Genomic DNA, 21839 nt, shown 5'->3' with positions numbered 1-21839 from the left:
TTTTCACCCTTGCGGCTATTATAAGGGCATGCCATGATGGTACAACATTTGGCACCCTCTACTATCTGTATTAACAGTGTGCCAGCCCAACACTTATTATACAATATACATCTTCTGCTTGCACGCTTACGTGACAGCATGCATACTTGGTCAACAGCCACACAGGTTACACTGACGGTGACCATATAAAACAACTTTAACACTCTTACTAATAATGCGCCACACTTTTAACCAAAACCAAACAAGAATGACAAACACATTTCGGGAGAACATCTGCACCTTAACACAACATAAACACAACAGAACAAACACCCAGAATCCCATGCAGCCCTAACTCTTCCGGGCTACATTATACACCCCTGCTACCACCAAACCCCGCCCCCACCCCAACCCTGCTCCCTCACACATCAACCCCACCCCTCTCTCGTCGGTTGAGGTGGGCGGGGTTTGGTAGCGGGGGTGTATAATGTATCCCGGAAGAGTTAGAGCTGCATGGGATTCTGGGTATTTGTCCTGTTGTGTTTATGTTGTGTTACGGTGCAGATGTTCTCCCGAAATGTGTTTGTCATTCTTGTTTGGTGTGGGTTCACAGTGTGGCGCATTATTAGTAAGAGTGTTAAAGTTTTTTTTTTTATACCGCCACCGTCAGTGTAACCTGTGTAGTTGTTGACCAAGTATGCCTTGCTGTCACCGACCTGAGCAAGCGGAAGCCCCATACAACGTGTGGCTGCTCAGGCACGCTCGTTGTAGTGGGTGCTATATGCTGTACAATCGCGGCATGCATGACGCTGACAAGTGTCATACATTTAAAACCCGCGTGCCGCACCAGCTTTCAAATTCCATATAAAGGTTTGGGCAGCGTGTCTGAGACCCCTGGTTTATACATAGCACAAAGCATAAAAAAAACTCTGTATGCAATGTTATTTCATCTAAAATGTCAAAAAAATATTTTGCGGCTCCCATTGATTTCTTTCATTTGTGAAACTGGTCAAAATGGCTCTTTGACTTGTAAAGGTTGCCGACCTCTGGTCTAACATAAGGTTACAAACCCAACAGTGAGGTCTTTGTAAAAAACAATGAAAGAAAAAACATTTTTGAAAATTGATATAAGAAATAAATATTCTTCTGTAGAATTTAACAAAATAAAACACATTCTTGTGTAATTTACACATATAACATTTTGAATATGTCCAAGAATCTTTATCTCCCTAGAATATACAGTATACCATATTTTTCGGACTATAATATTCTCAAATATCGAGTGCGCCTAATGTACGGAATAATTCTGGTTGTGCTTACCAACCTCGAAGCAATTTTATTTGATACATGGTGAAATTTTAAGTGTGACCAGTGAATGGCAGTCACACATAAGAGATATGTGTAGCCTGCAATATGACGCCAGTAAACAACACCAAAACTTTAAATGTTCCATTGAAAATAAAGAACATTACACACGGCACTCAAAAATCTGTCAAAATATTTTAGCATGACTTTGAAGCAGCACCGCTTGATGGACTGTCGGCCCATTACGGCTACCGTAGTCAGAGATTGCTAATGTGTGTGTATAAGGACCGCAAAATGGCACCCATTAGCAGACATATTATCTGGCGTTTTGTTTCACAATATTATGCAAAAGCAACTTTTCTTACCTTCTGGTACCTGCTGATCTGTATTTGAGAACTGCATAAATCCTGAAAATGTGCGCACTGTAGTCCGTGCCGATATCCGTAGTCGATAAGCTTTTTCTTTTTCTCTATCTTCTTGTTATGGGACATTCATCCTCCGCTGTTGCCATTTCTAATATAAAGTAGCGTAAAGTTCTAACTTATATCTCGCTATGGAAGCACTAAAACATACCGGTGTAGTGAGTTTACATTATTCACCCACGGAACTTTAGGTATTAGAGCGTTCCGGTCGGACGTTTTTTCACGGGTCACATTCCGGCGTTGTTGTTGCACTAGTGAGCCCGGATGAGGAGATGCTGCTCCGTTATTGATTGAAGTAAAGTCTGAATGTCATTCAAACAGTTAACTCCATCTTTTGACACTTCTTCCACCCCCGTCATTGCACTCTACGCCGCTACAACAAAGATGACGGGGAGAAGACGCTGTCGAAGGTGAGCCACGTAAATGAATCGCCCATAAAATGGCGCATCCTGAAGCAACTGTCAGAAAGCGGCTTGAAGATGATCTGTAAAACATCATCTATGCAACATTTTGACCAAAGAACCACCATTACATGTTATGTAGACCACAAGAAAGTCTTTTACATTTACAAAAAAATCATTAAAATATGACCCCTTTAATGTGCCTTATAATCTGGTGCACCTTATGTATGAAAAAAGACCTGACTAAACCCGCTCATCGGCTGTGCGCCTTATAATCCGGTGCGCCCTATGGTCCAGAAAATACAGTACAAGTGAAATTCCCCCAAAATTTGAATATCGGGCAAAGGTGTGTTTACATTTACAAGGTGAAACTAACATAAGACAGAAGCTCATAACATGCAACTCACGATATTTCAAGTCTGATTTTGATATCATTTTGATGATTATGGCTTTAAAGCTTATTAAAACCTAGAGTTGAAAATCTCTAAAAATGTTGGGTTTTCAAAAACTGTATAAATCATGATAATCAAATAAAAAGAAATAAGTGCTTGACGTATCCCACTTTTCATGTAATGAGTTTATATCACATATTAGTTTCACGTTTAAAGTAGAATTGCTGACATGAACGGACTTTTATACAATATTCTAATTTTTGGAGCTCCACCTGTGTAATATAATGACTTTGAAAACCTGGTGGAGGGAAAACATGCAACCTTTCTCTGACTACAGTTCAAAATTCACCTACTGAAAATCAGGAGCACTGTGGCAAATGTCTGCAAGCCTTTGACCAAAAACTTATTCACTGCTTGCTGACATTCGTCGTTCCTGGCCTGAGTGTACCCTTCCCTGCCGCGGTGAAAGAAGAGGCTAGCGGCTGACGTGAACTGGAGCGAGTACTTACTGCCAGTATTGACGTCATTCTCGCCGCAAGAATCGTTAAACGAATCGTTTGGAAAAATGGCAAGCGATTCCAAGGAGTTGATACACTGGGAACCAAATCTTCATTCCATTCCTTGGCATGAGACTTTGAAGCCATATTTTTCCCTGAAATTATTTTCTATTTTTATTTCTATGACTTTGTGGGTGTTGTGTTACTAGGAATGAGCATGCCTGACTTTGACAACCAGACGCTGGCCGCTCTCAGAGGACGAATGGTACGCTACCTGATGAGATCGCGGGAGGTGAGTGAGACGCAGTGCTACCACCAGCGTACATTAAAAGTATGATGCCCATTGTCTTTGCATTTATGCTCCCATCAGATTACACTGGGTAGGGCGACCAAAGATAAACAAATAGATGTAGATCTGTCCTTGGAAGGACCCGCCTGGAAAATCTCAAGGAAACAAGGTGATGGAGTTGTCTAGGCAACATGGTGCTGACAGGAAGCTGTAACGTATGTGTTTGCAGGAATTATTAAGCTAAAGAATAATGGAGACTTCTTCATCGTCAACGAGGGAAGACGACCCATCTACATCGATGGCAGACCGGTCCTGTCGGGCAACAAATGGAAACTAAACAACAATTCGGTGGTGGAGGTGCGTGTTAGTCTGCCAGAAAGTTGAACGTTTGTATGATAGAGAACCATTAATGATTGGCGAGTGCTTAAAATGAAACCTGTACCTTACTATGACGGCGTGGCGAAGTTGGGAGAGTGGCCGTGCCAGCAATCTGAGGGTTACTGGTTCAATCCCCACCTTCTACCATCCTAGTCACGTCCGTTGTGTCCTTGAGCAAGACACTTCACCCTTGCTCCTGATGGGACTGGTTAGCGCCGTGCATGGCAGCTCCCGCCATCAGTGTGTGAATGTGTGTGTGTGAATGGGTGAATGTGGAAAAATAGTGTCAAAGCGCTTTGAGTTCCTTAAAAAGGTAGAAAAGCGCTATACAAGTACGACCCATTTACCATTTTACCAATAAAGAAGGTAAAAGTTTAACAACTTGACTCATCTACAGATACTGTCTCAGGCAGGGGTGTCCAACATTTTCCACAGAGGGCCACACTGAAAAATCAAAGCAAGCGGGGGCCATTTTCATATTTTTTCATTTTCAAAACCAAAACAATATTTAGATTTTTTTTTTAAACGTTTGGGGCTCCCTTTATGTTTGGTGTAAGGGTTTCAGTTTAGTTCAGTTTATTTATTTATATAGCACATTTAAAAAAACAACCCCAGTTGGCCAAAGTGCTGTACAGACATAAGAAAAGGGGCACATAGGGTCACATTAACATCATAACATGGAAGGATGAATAAAATACAGTAGTAAAATATACCTTTAAAGAAGTGCAGAATATATTACCTAAAATACTAAAATGTAATAAATAAATAAAAAAGGATAAAACAAGAAATAAAAACAACCAAGATCTCCTGTCTAACTGGATTTGAATGCCAGTGAGTAAAAATATGTTTTCGCCTAGATTTAAATTGGCTCAGAGACTTCAAGACTTTCAATTATAAAAATGTTAAAAACAAGTCCTATGTTATTTTTAATTTTTACTTTCAATGTTTACATTTCTAGATCAACTTCAGATCTATCGATTTGAAGTTTTATTTTTTTGTTTGTTTTATGCCCTTCTTGTTTAAGAAAACACAGTTTTTATGGCCGAATCGCACAATACGTAACGTTATTCTCTTAAAAATGTTCAAAGTGGAATATTGGATGTGAAGTTATTAGATCAATAATTCATGACAACATTGATTTTCATTCTTTATTTTTTGAGCATCCATCCATCCATCCATCCATTTTCTACCGCTTATTCCCTTTGGGGTCGCGGGGTGCGCTGGAGCCTATCTCAGCTACAATCGGGCGGAAGGCGGGGTACACCCTGGACAAGTCGCCACCTCATCGCTTTTTGAGCAATCAATGTTTTTTTTCTAAGCTTCTGAAAGGGTCCAAAAAGTGTTAAAAGTAAGTCATACATTATTTTGTACTTTTTTACTTTCAATGCTTAAACCTTTAGACCACGAATGTCAAACTCTAGGCCCGAGAGCCAGATCTGGCCCACCACATCAATGTGTGTGGCCCCTGAAGGCGTGGAAATATGTGTAAATGAAGTACCTTAATAAATGTATTACAAAAACAAATGTACTGCATACAATTACATATATTTACACTTTAATCATCTCAAATAATAAAACAAAATATTATATCATAATACATTTCAAAACAATCTTATTGTTCAAATAAAGATAAATACTTAAATATCTGCTCGACTTATGATTTCAAAGCAAGTAATCCAACAAACTGTTCATGTAAAAATGTTACTGTGAAATTTTTTTTACAGTAATAATACACTATAAAACAAATCGATTTTACAGTATAAAAAACGTGCATGAATTTTTACGTAAAAAAACCCCAAATGGTACCGTTTTTCCATTCCATTTAATTTAATTTGTTGTACTTTTTAATTTTATATGCTGTAAAAAAAAAAAAAAACCTGCAAATATTATGATAAAATTATGACGACTGAGCTGCCAGTTTTATACAGTACAATCTAAAAGATTTGGTTATGTACAGCATATGTAAAAAAGATATACACATGTTTTATATATCCACATTTATATTCATACTGTATATTATTCACTGTTAAAGCGGCCCTCTGAGGGCAACCTCAACTGCGATGTGGCCCTCAATGAAAACCAGTTTGACACACCTGCTTTAGACGAACTTCAGATCCATGCGTCCATTTTACGTTTGTTTTTTTATGTATTTTTTGTTTGTGTTTTGTGCCCTTTTTGACATCAGTTTTTTATGGCAAACACACAAAATATGAATTATGTTTCCCCAAAAATATTTCAAAGTGGAATATGGATTTTGTTTCATAAATTGTTTGTTTTTTTGAGCAATGACAGTTGTAAAGAAAAATTCAACGGGTCCTCGCCCCCGTTGCACCACGGTGTTCACGCGGGTTGGCCAGAACGCATTGACGGTAACGTCCTTTTCAACCCACCATCAAACATTTCAGGAAAATTGGAGCATGTATACGGTAATGAAGTTACGACTGTTATAAGTTTCCACTGCAAGGGGCGTTAATAGCGCCACAGTAGTCATGCAGTTACGTCCCACCCAATGCCCTGACCCACCATTAAAAATGTTAAGGAAGATCGGAGCCTGTGTAAAGAAGTTATAACTTTTTATAATTTTCCACCGCAAAGGGGCGATAATAGCGCCGCAGTATTAATGCAGTTGCGTCCCACCCAACACCCCGACCCACCAGCAGTTGCGTCCCACCCAACACCCCGACCCACCACCAAAACATTTCAGGAAGATCGTAGCATTTTTAAGAACGTTTCGACTGTTACAATTTTCCAACACAAGATGGCAATATTGGTGCCATAGCAATGATGCGGTTGCAGCCCACTCAATACTAATACAAATTAGAGCATGGACTGTCAGAATTTTCCACCACAAGAAGGCGATAAAGGCACTGCAGTCATGCAGGTGTGTCCCACCCAACACCCCAACTCACCATAAAAAAACTTCAGAAAGATTGGAGCATGTGGAAGGAAGTTATAACTGTTATAGTACCGGTATTCCACCGCAAAAGGACGATAAAGGCACTGCAGTTGTGCAGTTGCGTCCCACCCAACACCCCGACTCACCATAAAAGATTTAGCTCGGTTGGTAGAGCGGCCAGCAATTTGAGGGTTCTGGGTTCGATCCTCGCTTCTGCTATCCTAGTCACTGCTGTTGTGTCCTTGGGCAAGACACTTCACCCACCTGCTCCCAGTGCCACTCACAATGGTTTAAATGTAACTTAGATAATAGGTTTCACTATATAAAAGCGCTTTGAGTTACTAGAGAAAAGCGCTATATAAATATAATAATTCACTGTTGTGAAAATCAACACTGCAACTTTTTAAACTTTTCATCTCCCCCACCGTATAATGCTTTATTAATACACTTTTTTAAGTTTTTTAATTTGAATAGTATTTGTAGAATGTGCCAAGGACTGGTAATAAATGAGTTGTGGGCCAAAGTGTGGACACCTGTGCACTTTTTAATTTATTTTGCTTATCGTTCACAATCATTATGAGAGACAAGAACACACGTGTGTTTTTTTAGGCATTCTAAATATTACATAAATGTGATTAAAAGTAATCTTACAATGGTGCCTATAGAAGTCGCTCTATTCCGCCTATAAAGCCCTTAAAAATCTCCATTAATGTATTATATACATGATGTAAGTATATATGTAATGTAGTAACATTTAATATTGACCTGTTTTGATCATTTCAAGCATTAATTTCAAAAACGCATCACGACGTTTGCTTTTTTAAACAACGTGACTGGTTATTACTCACTGCAGACTTCATGCGAGCCAACAAAATAATAAAACATTCCTTATTGTTCAAGGACTTAGACTTAGACTTCCTTTTTATTGTCATTCAAATTTGAACTTTACAGTACAGATAAGAACGAAATTTAATTTCATTAGCTCATGGTAGTGCAGGATAAAAAAGCAATAAGGTGCATATATAAATAAATAAATAGGTTACTGTACAGATAAATATATTGCACTTTTTCACATGCGTCCACGTTTATGAATGTATGTTATAGTCAACGTTCCCTCTAAGGTGCGCGCCTGCGCAATTGCGCACCGCTCACGCGTCCTCTGCGCACAGCAAATTAATGCCGCGCAGGAAATCAAAAATCCCATCTGAACTTTAAACAAAATAAACACATTACAATTTATTCTGTATGATTTTGCAATGCAACTCTGTGAGTGAAAGGTGACAACAAGAGTGGCTCCAATGAATAAAACCATCTTTGTCAACACAGTTCAATTATCGTCTGTCGAGACACTTTACGGACAGGAATTCCATCAATCACTTTATTGAGCAAAACTGTTTGTAACCACACCAAAAACATGAGTAAAAAAAACGTTTATCTATAAAAACTGGTAATTTTCTGCCATACAAACCAGGCTTAAACGAACGTTGTCATCCGTTGTTTCAACAGAAGCCGCTCGCTCTGCCTCACCTGCACCAACACACGCACTCATGGCACTTAGCCAGTGCTGCGTTTATGGCCACACAAAAAGTCGGACAACCCCACGCCACACAATGTGTAAATGCCAGGTGGTAACACTCTGACTCCACAATCAGATGTGTGCTTATTTTACTGCCATTTATTAAGAATGTTAATCCAAGCATATTATTCATGAAATATTGTCACTAGATTTCATAAATGCTAATAAAAAGATGTATTTTACAGACAGAAAGTTACAGGAACTAAATGTAATCTCTGAAAGGGGTAACATTTCTTTTAAAGGCAGGGCCCACAGCCAGACATACAATACTAGCACATAGGTCATGAAAAACATGTTTTTTTGTTATTGTCATTGTAAGAGGGCAAAATCACTTATATCAGAAAATAATTTTAATAAAACATTTAAATTGTTACGATGTCAGGTTTGGAACAGGTGTGACGCTGGTGTGGCCACAGTGTGCACGTCTGATGTTGCTCACATGTGCTCCACTGAATGCTCAGGGAGTTTGTGCGTTTGCTCACACACATGAAAAATTAGAGGGAACATTGGTTATATTGTCTTTTTTATTCCAGCGAGTTAATCCATTTTGGGGGGAGTTGAGGGGATTTTTATGATGCGTGAATTGCTGCTGTCATTAGACTGTTAGGATGTTCATATATTCCCATTTAGATGAAGAATGACTCGTAAAGAAAAGGGGGTGGAGCCAAGTGTCTTTGTGTTTTTCCTCGCCATTTCCATGTTTAAATTGGCTGTCAAAGTGTACCAACATGTTTGAATACCTACTCAGACTTCTATTCAGGTGAGAGGCGGGATTTATGATCTACAATAAACTTACATGGAGCAAGGAAACGAGGAAGCAGCTGATCAGTCGATGATGTCAACATAGGCACACAGGAAGTGATCACGTCGCTGCTATAAATAGTCTGTCTGCGTTAGCACTTATAATAACAATATCACTAATACTTGTTAATATTTATAATATCACTACTACTTGTTAATATTTATAATAATATCAATAATACTTGTTAATATTTATAATAACTATCACTAACAACAGTTCATATTTATAATAACAATATCCCTAATACTTATTATTTATAATAACAATATCACTAATACTTGTTAATATTTATAATAACAATGTCACTAATACTTGTTAATATTTATAATAATATCAATAATACCTGTTAATATTTATAATAACTATCACTAATACTGGTTCATATTTATAATAACAATATCACTAATACTTGTTAATATTTATAACAACAATTTCACTAATACTTGTTAATATTTATAATAACTATCACTAATACTTGTTAATATTTATAATAATATCACTAATACTTGTTAATATTTATAACATCACTAATACTTGTTAGTATTTATAATAATATCACTAATACTTGTTATTATTTTTGATAAAAATATCACTAATACTTCTTCATATTTATAATAATATCAATAATACTTGTTAATATTTATAATTATCACTAATACTGGTTCATATTTATAATAATATCACTAATTCTTGTTAATATTTATAATAACAATATCACTAATACTTGTTATTATTTATAATAACAATATCACTAATACTTGTTAATATTTATAATCATATCACTAATACTTGTTATTATTCATAATAACAATATCACTAATACTTGTTAATATTTATAATAATATCAATAATACTTGTTGATATTCATAATGACTATCACTAATACTGGTTCATATTTATAACAATATCACTAATACTTGTTATTATTTATAATAACAATATCACTAATACTTGTTAATATTTATAATAATATCAATAATGCTTGTTAATATTTATAATAACTATCACTAATACTGGTTCATATTTATAATAATATCACTAATACTTGTTATTATTACAATTACAGCACACCACATGGACATAATGTACTAATATGTGTTAATATTTATAATAACAATATCACTAATACTTGTTAATATTTATAATAACAATACCACTAATACTTGTTATTATTTATAATAATATCACTAATACTTGTTAATATTAAAAGTCACCAAATGTAAACAGAGCATTGTTGGCGCTATTTGAATGTTTTTTATTGGGTTTTATGGGCGGACTAGAGGATCTCCCATTGGCTCCGCTGTAAGCAGACTTTTATTTACGTTTATTTAATATTTAGAATGCATTAAAAAATCCATCCGTCTTCATGTCTTTCCTAATGATTGTGAACCATAGGCAACATTTTAAAAAAAAAGTGCACTTCCCCTTGAAGTGATGCAATGAAAGCTGTGTAAAATGTGAAAACGTGATACTCAAGTTGTGTATCTTTCTGTAGATTGCAGGACTGCGCTTTGTGTTCCTTATAAACCTGGAACTCATCTCCCTGATCAAAGCTGAGGCCGCCAAGATGACCCAGCAGTGAACTCCTGACGCCCAATGGAAGTCAGTCCTCCCGCCTTGATGGTCTTTGGGGGCCTGAGACAATGACATGGTGCAGCCCTCGTTTATTTAAATTGTGTAGGAAATCTTTTTTTTTTTTTAAATAAATTGACATACACACTTGACTTTCTCTACATTCTTTTTTCTACGCATTTGACTCCTAATTCATTTATTGTCAACTTTCTTCACAAAACCCAAAACCAGTGAAGTTGTCACTTTGTGTATATGGTAAATAAAATCAGAATACAATGATTTTCAAATAATTTTCAACTTATATTCAATTTAATAGACTGCAAAGACAAGATATTTAATGTTCACATTGAGAAACTTCATTTATTTTTTTGCAAATAATCATTAACTCAGAATTTATATTATGTCAGACCCACTCGACATCCATTGCATTCGGTCTCCCCTAGAGGGGAGGGGGGTTACCCACATATGCGGTCCTCTCCAAGGTTTCTCATAGTCAGTCACATCGACGTCCCACTGGGGTGAATTTTTCCCTTGCCCTTATGTGGGCTCTGTACCGAGGATGTCGTTGTGGCTTGTGCAGCCCTTTGAGACACTTGTGATTTAGGGCTATATACAGTAAATAAACATTGATTAATTGATTGAATTTAATGGCAGCAACACGTTGCAAAAAAGTTGTCACAGGGGCATTTTTACCACTGTGGTACATGGCCTTTCCTTTTAACAACACTCAGTAAACGTTTGGGAACTGAGGAGACACATTTTTGAAGTGGAATTCTTTGCCATTCTTGCTTGATGTACAGCTTAAGTTGTTCAACAGTCCGGGGTCTCCATTGTGGTATTTTAGGATTCGTATTGCGCCACACATTTTCAATGGGAGTCAGGTCTGGACTACAGGCAGGTCAGTCTAGTACCCGCACTCTTTTACTATGGAGCCACGCTGTTGTAACACGTGGCTTGGCATTGTCTTGCTGAAATAAGCAGGGGCGTCCATGATAAAGTTGCTTGGATGGCAACATATGTTGCTCCAAAACCTGTATGTACCTTTCAGCATTAATGGTGCCTTCACAGATGTGTAAATTACCCATTCCTTGGACACTAATACAACCCCATACCATCACAGATGCTGCTTTTTGAACTTTGCGCCAAAACAATTCGGATGGTTCTTTTCCTCTTTGTTTCGGAGGACACGGCGTCCACAGTTTCCAAAAACAATTTGAAATGTGGACTCGTCAGAACACTTTTACACTTTGCATCAGTCCATCTTAGATGAGCTCACACATTTGTTGACAAAGTGGTGACCCTCGCCCCATCCTTGTTTGTGAATGACTGAGCATTTCATGGAAGCTGTTTTTATACCCAATCATGGCACCCACCTGTTCCCAATTAGCCTGTTCACCTGTGGGATGTTAAAAAACAAGTGTTTGATGAGCATTCATCAACTTTCTCAGTATTTTTTGCCTCTTGTGCCAGCTTTTTTTAAACATGTTGTAGGCATCAAATTCCAAAAAAGCTAATATTTGCAAAAAACAAAAGTTTTCCAGTTCCAACGTTAAATATCTGGTCTTTGCAGTCTATTCAATGGAATACAAGCTGAAAAGGATTTGCAAATCATTGTATTGTGTTTTTATTTACGATGTACACAACGTGCCAACTTCACCGGTCTTTGGTTTTGTATTTCAATTGGTGCTAAAAAGAGAACCGAATGCGTATCATAGAAAAGTAAGAATAAAAGCTGCTAAAATAAGTTGGGGAAATGACCAAAGTTCATGGAAATAATGAATCTTACAATAGAATAATCACTTGCCTAATATCTTATGTTTGCAAATGTATTGGGGAGACTTCTGAAACTGCTACATATTTTGTTATACAGTATTTACAAATTCTCAGGCCAAATGATGCCTGACTTTAATGACTCTCTCTTGATGGAGATGGAAACAAATGACCAAAGATTAGTCTGTTTACCTTTTTGAACAGCAGTGAAAAATACATTTACCAAGATAATACTGCTTAATAATGATAATATAAGATAAGATAATAATGGACTTCTCCTTGCAGGTGTAGTTTGCAGCACACCACATGGACATAATGTACAATTAAAAACTATTTTAATTCTAATCACCATATTTGTGCAGCTCTTGTAACTGGATCACGTTCTGCCGATGTACCTAATGTAGTGTCCAATGTAAGTAAGCAGGTTAACAAGTATGTTTTTTAATCCATCTTTAGTCAAAGTTTTTCTGTATCTGACTAATTTTTTTGCTTGTAAAATATTCTGAATACCTACTGTAGAGGATGTCTCTTATGGGCATCCATAGTTGTTGGACTTAATGGGGAGGTAATATCCTTCAAAATTGACACAAGTGCAGCGGTCACCGCGATCCCCACCAATCTGTATAAATACATCAGAGATGGCCCCTTGATGCAAACAACCAAGAGACTATATGGCCCCAATAACATTGTACTACAAGTCGCTGGGCAGGTAAAATGTCAGCTTAAGAGTAAAAATGAAACAGTCACCCAGCCCGTGTTCGTGGTGGACTCATTGGTCAGACCCCTACTGGGCCTGCCAGCCGTAGAGGCCCTGCGGCTGGTGGAGCGAGTAGATGAAGTAGAGCATCCAGGAGAAACATTTAAAAACAGGTTTTCCACGGTGTTTGCTGGTCTAGGTAGGCTCGACGGGGACTACAGCATTCAATTGAAGGAGTATGCGAGACCCTATGCACTCACGACACCACGCAGGGTGCCAATTCCTCTGACAGAAAAAGTAAAGGAGGAGTTAGAGAGGATGGAAAAGATGGGGGTCATTTCGAGGGTGGAAAGGCCAACATTGTGGTGTGCAGGCATGGTGCCCGTAGTTAAACCTAATGGGAAAATCAGAATCTGCGTGGATATGACCAGACTTAATGAGGCAGTATGTAGGGAGAGGCACATATTGCCATCAGTAGAGCAGTCACTGGCACAGTTAGACGGAGCAAAGGTATTCACCAAGCTGGATGCCCGGTCTGGTTTTTGGCAGATTCCCTTGGCAGAAGAAAGCAGAGAACTTACAACATTTGTAACCATGTGTGGCTGTTTTTGTTTCAATGTCCTACCATTTGGAATTAGCTCAGAGCCAGAACACTTTCAACGCCGCATGTCGCAGCTCGTAGAAGGACTGACAGGGGTTGTTTGTCATGCTGATGACATATTGGTGAGTGGGGTGGACCGGCAACAGCATGATGAGAGGCTGACAGTGGTGCTCTCCAGACTTCAGGATGCTGGGCTCACCCTAAATGAAAAATGCGCATTCGCACAGCCAGAGTTAGTGTTTGTGGGGCACAAAATCAGTGGCGAGGGCATAGCACCAGACCCTGAGAAAGTCAGAGCAATCACAGACATGTCTACTCCACAAAAGGTAGCAGATGTGAGAAGGTTTCTAGACATGGCAACATACATGGGTAAATTTTTGCCTTTTTTCACAGACATAACCAAACCGTTACGGGACTTGTTAGCAAAGGAGAGTGAGTGGGTATGGGGAGAAGTGCAACAGGCCGCATTTGAAAAAGTGAAAAGGGAGCTGGCCTCAGACAGGGTGCTGGCACAGTACAGGCCGGGTGCCAAAACGAGAGTGTCCGCAGACGCTTCTTCTTTTGGGCTCGGGGCGGTTCTCACTCAGATGCAAGAGAACAAAGAGTGGCGGCCAATAGCATACATATCACGCAGTCTCTCTGATGCTGAAGAGAGATATGCACAGGTAGAGAAAGAGGCGCTTGCAGTTACATGGGCATGCGAAAGGCTCAGCTCATACCTAATAGGCCTGCAGTTCACCCTAGAAACAGACCACAAGCCACTGTTAGCTCTGTTAGGAACAAAGGCACTGGATGACGTACCCCCGAGAATCCAGCGCTTTCGCCTCAGGCTCCTCAGGTACTCATATCAAATAGTACATGTCCCACGGAAAGCATTGATAACAGCAGATGCGTTATCACGCGCACCCATCGTGCGCACACTCACAGACGATGAAAGGGAGGTGAAGGTGTTTGTGGAATCAGTGCAACAGTGCCTACCAGCATCTAAGGCAAAACTACAACAGATTAGAGATGCACAAGAGCAGGACTCCATATGCAGACGGCTTAGAGAGCTATGCAAACGGGGGTGGCCCAGACAGGAAGAGCTGCCAGAGCAGCTAATGCCCTACTGGATGTACCAGGGCGAACTATACTGTGCAGGAGGACTTTTAATGAAAAGTCAGAGGATTGTGATTCCTCAAACTATGCAAGCAGAAATGCTGGCCTGTCTGCATGAAGGTCATAAGGGTATATCTAAATGCAAAGCAAGAGCAGAGCAGTCAGTGTGGTGGGTGGGCATAACGAGTCAAATCACTAAAATGGTGGCACAGTGTGTAACATGCATTAAGAGCCAATCACAGCATCCTGAGCCCATGATCCCATCAGCACTACCCCAGCGCCCCTGGCAAAAGGTGGGGGTGGATATGTTTTACCTGAAAGGCAGCTCCTACCTGTTAGCAGTGGACTATTATTCGAGATGCATTGACATTGAGAAAACCCCAATTACCACATCTAAGGGGATTATCAATACACTTAAAGGCATGTTCTGCAGGCACGGAGTCCCAGAGGAGCTACGGAGTAACAATGGTCCACAGTTCTCATCAGCAGAGTTCACAGCCTTTGCCAGAGATTATGACTTTTCGCACGTGACAAGTAGCCCTTACTCCAGCCAAAGTAACGGAGAGGCGGAGAGGGCTGTCAAGACGGTGAAATTGTTGTTACTTAAGAATGAGGAGGACCCATACAGGGCAATGTTAGCATATAGAGTCACACCATTGCACCATGGGCTGTCACCAAGCGAGCTCCTGATGGGAAGACGTCTCCGCTCGCCGCTGCCACAAGCGTCATCCAACCTCAAACCACAGCGGCCCAGAACAAAGGCCTTCGAGAAAAAGGACTATCAGCTGAAATGCACACAGGCTCAGAACTTTGACAGCAGACACCGGGCCACACAAAAGCCCGAGCTGCGGCCTGGACAGTCAGTATGGATATCTCCCTCAAAACAAACAGCTACAGTGATCAGAAAGAAGTGTGGCGTGTCGGCCTATGTGTTCGACACTGGAGCAGAGGAGGTGAGGAGAAACAGGGCTCACCTTCAGGCTCTTCCTGAGCCACAGCTCCAGCCACAGTCGGCTCCACAAGAGCCACCAACCCCACAAAAGGAACACAGAACAGAGAGGGAAGCAACACCAGGTATACCAATCAGAGAGCAGGTAACCCAGACACCGAAAGCAAGAGATGCTCCAAGACGGCAGGTAAAGCCACCGGGGTGGCTTAAAGACTACCGTATTTTCCGCACTATAAGGCGCACCGGATTATTAGCCGCACCTTCAATGAATTACATATTTCATAACTTTGTCCACCAATAAGCCGCCCCGGATTATAAGCCGCGCCTACGCTGCGCTAAAGGGAATGTCAAAAAAACAGTCAGATAGTTCAGTCAAACTTTAATAATATATTGAAAACCAGCGTTCTAACAACTCTGTCCCAAAATGTACGCAAATGTGCAATCACAAACATAGTAAAATTCAAAATGGTGTAGAGCAATAGCAACATAATGTTGCTCGAACGTTAATGTCACAACACACAAAATAAACATAGCGCTCACCTTCTGAAGTTATTCTTCATTCGTAAATCCTTCGAATTCTTCGTCTTCGGTGTCCGAATTGAAAAGTTGCGCAAGCGTGGCATCCAAAATGGCCGGTTCCGTCTCGTCGAAGTAATCGGAGTCAGTGTCGCTGTTGTTGTCCAGTAGTTCTGTGAATCCTGCCTTCCGGAAAGCTCGGACCACAGTTGTGACCGAAATATCTGCCCAGGCATTTACGATCCACTGGCAAATGTTGGCGTATGTCGTCCGGCGCTGTCTGCCCGTCTTAGTGAAGGTGTGTTCGCCTTCGGAGCTGTGTGAAAAAAGCCACCCGGCCTCTTCGCGTAAACTTCCCTTAACCACTCGCTCATCTTTTCTTCATCCATCCATCCCTTCGAGTTAGCTTTTATGATGACGCCGGCTGGAAAGGTCTCTTTTGGCAAGGTCTTCCTTTTGAATATCACCATAGGTGGAAGTTAGCATGGCAAGCTAGAACCACAGTGAAGGATGACTTCTCATTCCCTGTGGTGCGAATATTCACCGTACGTGCTCCCGTTCCACAGTGCGGTTCACAGGAATATCAGTTGCTGTGAAATACGGTAGTAATCCGTGTGCGGATGGAGAGATTGCGTCTTTTTATGAACCGGATCCTTTTCGCTTAGTAGGAGCCATTTTGTGGTCTTTACAGATGTAAACAGGAAATGAAACGTACGGTGATATCCGCGCGTTTTTTCTTCTTCTTCCGGGGGCGGGCGGTAGCTTACAGTAGAAGAAGAAGCGCTTCCTGTTCTATGGGGGCGGGTGCTTACCTTGGCGGTTGCTTGCGTAGAAGAAGAAGCGCTTCCTGTTCTACCGGGAAAAAAGATGGCGGCTGTTTACCGAAGTTGCGAGATCGAAACTTTATGAAAATGAATCGTAATAAAGCGCACCGGGTTATAAGGCGCACTGTTAGCTTTTGAGAAAATTTGTGGTTTTTAGGTGCGCCTTATAGTGCGGAAAATACGGTATGTCTTGGGAAAGGACAGGACATAACGAAACACATCTTGTGTAATGTCGAAGCCTAAAAAGGCAATTACTGTTTGATTGTAAGTTGGCAACACTGTTGTTTTTTTTGTTTTGTTTTTTGTTTTTGTTTTTTTTCTTTCTCAGGGAGAAATGAGGATGGTAAGGAATTTGTTATGCAATTCTCATACATAATGCCGTTAAAGGGTGTTAGGTTGATTCATTATAAATGGTGATCCTTATTTATAAATACATTGCAATGATTGTTCATTTCTTGTTGTACATTGGAGAAGGGGAGATGTAGTGGATGTTAATGTTGTGTCGTTCGCGAACGATTCGTTCGAACGAACGAATCTTTTGAGTGGACGTACTGAACCGAATCACTTCATGAACTGATTCGTTCCTTTCTCAGTTCAGTTGAGCTCCGCCGCGACCATGCCGGTGTGAGTGGAACTGGCGCATTCTGTGACTCACTGAACCCTCAACGTCGGCGAACGACGCAGCCAGCTACTCATCATGGGGGCGGGGGGAGGGACTGAGCGAACGATTCGTTCACCGCGGATTAACGACATGAATCACTCAGTGGACGACAACGCTCTCGCTCTCTGCTCTGCTTGCCCCAATGCCGCGAGTGATTCTCCTTCTGCCGCGAGTGATTCTCCTCCCGTCGCGGGGATATGTTTCATGCCATTGGCATCCGTTCTCCATTCATTCTCCAAGCTAACGGCTAATGTTGACTCAAGCCACATGAAAACAAACACACACACGCGCCCCGTCCCAATTATCTCAACACATAAAGTTATGAGAGTAGAGGAGACAGAAAGAAAGTCAGTGCAGGCAGGGCAAAGCTGAGCAGCAGCGACACGAGGGGGAGGGGCGGGGGGTAAAGTGTAGGGCAGGCTGTTTTGAGAAGATTTAAAATAAAAATAATAACTAATGTATGTCATACATAGGCTATTATTTACACAGTTATTGTAACAAAAATAATCGGCTCAGCTCATCCAAAGTCAGCCAGCTTGTATTTTTAAATGCAAATCTGGAGTAGGGGCAAGATCTTTGGACGAAAATACCTTGATAGAGAACATAATGTGCAAGAATTACAATCTTTCCTTTGTTTGACACTTTTGGTGTGTGTGTGTGTGTGTGTTTAGTTTCTTGATTTTTATATTATTTAAGCTATTTATTTTCTTTTTTATTGCATATTTAAGTTGATATTTCCATTTTTATATTTTTAAATGTAAGCTACAGAAATGTTAGTTTTAATGTTGGCATTTCTGGCACTTGGTTTAATATTTGTTTTGTTTTATTTAAGGTAGCCTATTTATTTTCTTTTTGTTTGCACATTTAAGTTGATATTTTCTTTGTTATATTTTTAAACGTAGGCTACAGAACATTTAGTTTTTATGTTGGCATTTCTGGCTCTTAATTTATTTGTTTTATTTTGAAGGTATTTATTTTCTTTTTGTTTGCATATTTAAGTTTACATTTTCTTTGCCACAGAACATTTAGTTTTTATGTTGGCATTTGTTAAGGGTTTCTTAATTTAATATTTGTTTTTGCACTAAACAAACGAGGCCTATCTATTTAACTGTTGATTGCAAGCATTTTAGTAGGCTATTACTATTTTTTTTATTTCCCACTTTTATTTATTTCTTATTTTCATTTCAGTGCAATAAAACATATTTAACAACCAAGACATTTAGTCACATTTTGTTTATTGGACAGGCCGGAAACGCACACGCAGTGTTTTTAAAAGTAACAGAATCTCTACTACAGCTGTAATGTCTGTTTGCGAACGTCAAGGGGAGTCTGTCAGGGCAGAGAGCGATTCACGTCTGTCGCCCTCTCCTCTGGCCCACAGAACTGTAGCTGAGTGATTCAGGTGCTCTTCACGAACCTACAAGCAGGCCCGGCCCTAACCAATCTGGCGCCCTAGGCAAGATTTTAGGTGGCGCCCCCCCCACATCGGCAGTGAAGTGTATATACGCACAAGAAACCGAATAGCTTTGTCTTTGACCTTTTTTTTTTACTTAAAGAAAGCAAATTAACAATCAGAATAGTTAACAAGATAAAAAAAAATATGAATAAATAAATGAATGCAAAAAATAAATAATGAATATATGAAATACAATATTTTTTACATACATATTGCTTAATTAACATTAATGATGTGCACTTTAACAACTAGGCTTACAACTATACCTAATATATAAAGGGGTGGAAAAGTGACTATTACCTGCAGGGCAAACATTAGCTAACCAGAAGGCAATAATGTAAACAAAAAACACCTGCTTAAAAGATCTAATACAAATGTCCCTGAGGAATGTAAGGTGGGAGTACTGTAATTACCTAACGTTACATTATTATTTTCCATAACAATTTAGCCCCCTCCACAATATTAACCCGACGTTAAAACAGAACTAGCTATTTATTGATTAGCAATTGCCGAATCATGTAACATTAGCTTAATGCTAAAAAGCCAGGTTACTATCACATTCTGTAACAGACAAATAATTTCATGTAGGCTAACGTTACCTACCTGCTACCTCTGTCTTTTCTCGTTTCTCCTCCTCTTTTCTCTTTTTTCTTCCCTGGGCACCTGACAGTTTTGGCCGTTTTGACATCTTGTGTTGATTTTTTGATGTGGTGACGTCCAAAAAGAGTCATGATACGGGAAGGGAGGGGGTGCACCGTGGGGGGGGGGGCGTAATGTTGTAACAAATAATATTTCTATTATATAGGCTTTACTTTGCATTTTAATTAACGAGGGATTATTTTTTGTATTTAGAAATAATAGTACTAACTTTTTTTTTTTTCTCCAACATTTGTGGCACTGGCGTGGCGCCCCCTGATGGACGGCGCCCTTAGCATTTGCCTATACGGCCTATGCCACGGGCCGGCCCTGCCTACAAGAACTGACTAGTTGTCATTTAGGACGTGATTCAGGTTCGCGCTGCACTCAGTCACTCATTCAGAATCAGGACTCGCGAACCTACTGACACAGAGAACTGACTGTGTCGCGGAGGAGGACGTCACATTGAGGCTCTCGTTCAGTCACGTGCGCGTCGTTCATTGGGTGCTGAGGGCTTGTGTCGTTCGCGAACTGACACACACCGAGATCTGCCGCTGGGGAAGCTGTTACTGACTGACTCATGATTCGCCGACCTGCCCACAGAACTGCTGCTGCAGAAGTGATTCAGTGATTCGGTGAACGAATTTTTTGAACGAATCAATTTGAGGAACTGATTCTAGTGATTCAGTACAGTCAAAAGAACTGCCGATCCCATCACTACTCTTATGATCATCCGTAGTTGTGTACGTGTGTTCGGAGCATGCGCAGTTGGTTCAGTAAAGTCTACACCACTGAAGTGGACAGCCGTGTGTGTGTCACTGATTTCTACACTTACAATTAAACCTTTTTCTTGCCAAAAAACGAAAAAAGTTGTTGTTGTCTGTTGTTGCTTGATTTGATTAATGACCAAAATACGTGTAACGCGAATTTAAATTAAATTATAAAAACGTTGTTTACAACGTCAATATGGAAATAATTTCTTTCTTTCTTTCTTTCTTTAGTTTATTTCGAACATGAACACACTTACATCATAATACATCACACAATTTCATATCATTTCATTTTACATCATGCCCGAAAAGGAGTAGGAAGAAGCAAAGCTTATTTAATCCTACCCCTTTCCCACTTCAAAGCGTTTACAAATATATAGAATCATTTGCTGACCTTTTTATATAATAAAATAACATCTATGAATTAGTATACAACAGTTTTGTAATATGTAATTAATTAATTAATTCAGTCATTATTAACATACTGAGATGAAGAATATCTTATTTTCAATAAGGTTGAAAGTATTTCTCATAATTCTTCTTCTTTGTACCAGATTGGTTAGGCGCTTCTAACCAATTCACGCTTCTAACCGTGAATACTATTATTACACAATTTCTAATGCATTTTATTAGTTTTTTGTTTTTTTTAACTAAAATGTAAAAAAAAATGTGGTAAGTTGCAATAATTTCACCTAAAAAGTTTGTGTATTTTACTGGAAATGGAAAAACAGTATTTATGGTAAAAAAATAAATAAATAAATAAAAAAGCAGCTCAGTTGCCAGAATTTTACTGTAAAATTTCCTTTTTTTTATTGTAAATAAAAAACTGCAATTTTACAGTAACATTTTGGCACCTGAGCTGCCAGTTTGTTTTTGTTTTCACCGTTTTTTTTAACTGTCGATTTTTCGGTGTATTACTGTAAATGCCAAAACGGCACCACAGTTTATTACAGTAAAAAAATAAAAAATAAAAAAGTTTTTTTCATTTTGAGAAAAATGCCGTAAAAACCACAGTAAATTTCACAATTTTACCATGAAATCTATTGCTACTTTTACATAAATTGCTCCCAAAATATTACAAAATAGACTTAGACTTAGACTTCCTTTTTAATGTCATTCAAATGTGAACTTTACAGCACAGATAAGAATGACATTTCGTTACATAAACTCATGGTAGTGCAGGATAAAAAAGCAATAAGGTAAAATATAACAAGAATAAGACAAAAAGACTCAATCTAATTGTGTGTATTTGTACATTTCCAACAATTTACGGTGAAAAAACACAACAGCGTCGACGCCAATTTTGACCGCGAGAAAACCCAATAGATAAGAAACAAAAAGGCGGAGATAGA

General features: G+C 39.3%; 1 protein-coding gene across 2 annotated transcripts in view; it reads left to right on the top strand.

Annotated features, from left to right (window-relative positions):
- The window catches only part of mcrs1 (microspherule protein 1), a 47349-nt gene extending 36688 nt beyond the window's left edge, over window positions 1-10661 (top strand). For both annotated transcript variants that reach the window (XM_061984738.1, XM_061984737.1), the window contains exons 11-14: window positions 3206-3288; window positions 3367-3454; window positions 3515-3642; window positions 10433-10661. In XM_061984738.1, the coding sequence (XP_061840722.1) occupies window positions 3206-3288; window positions 3367-3454; window positions 3515-3642; window positions 10433-10519 (386 nt within the window). In that variant the 3' untranslated portion in view covers window positions 10520-10661. The remainder of the gene's footprint in view (window positions 1-3205; window positions 3289-3366; window positions 3455-3514; window positions 3643-10432) is intronic.
- Window positions 10662-21839: the final 11178 nt, after the last annotated feature.

The sequence above is a fragment of the Nerophis lumbriciformis genome, linkage group LG23 (genome assembly GCF_033978685.3).
Source record: "Nerophis lumbriciformis linkage group LG23, RoL_Nlum_v2.1, whole genome shotgun sequence".
NCBI classification, from domain to species: Eukaryota; Metazoa; Chordata; class Actinopteri; order Syngnathiformes; family Syngnathidae; genus Nerophis; species Nerophis lumbriciformis.
The sequence above is the reverse complement of the archived record's forward strand: the minus strand, read 5'-3'. Positions and strand labels throughout refer to the sequence as shown.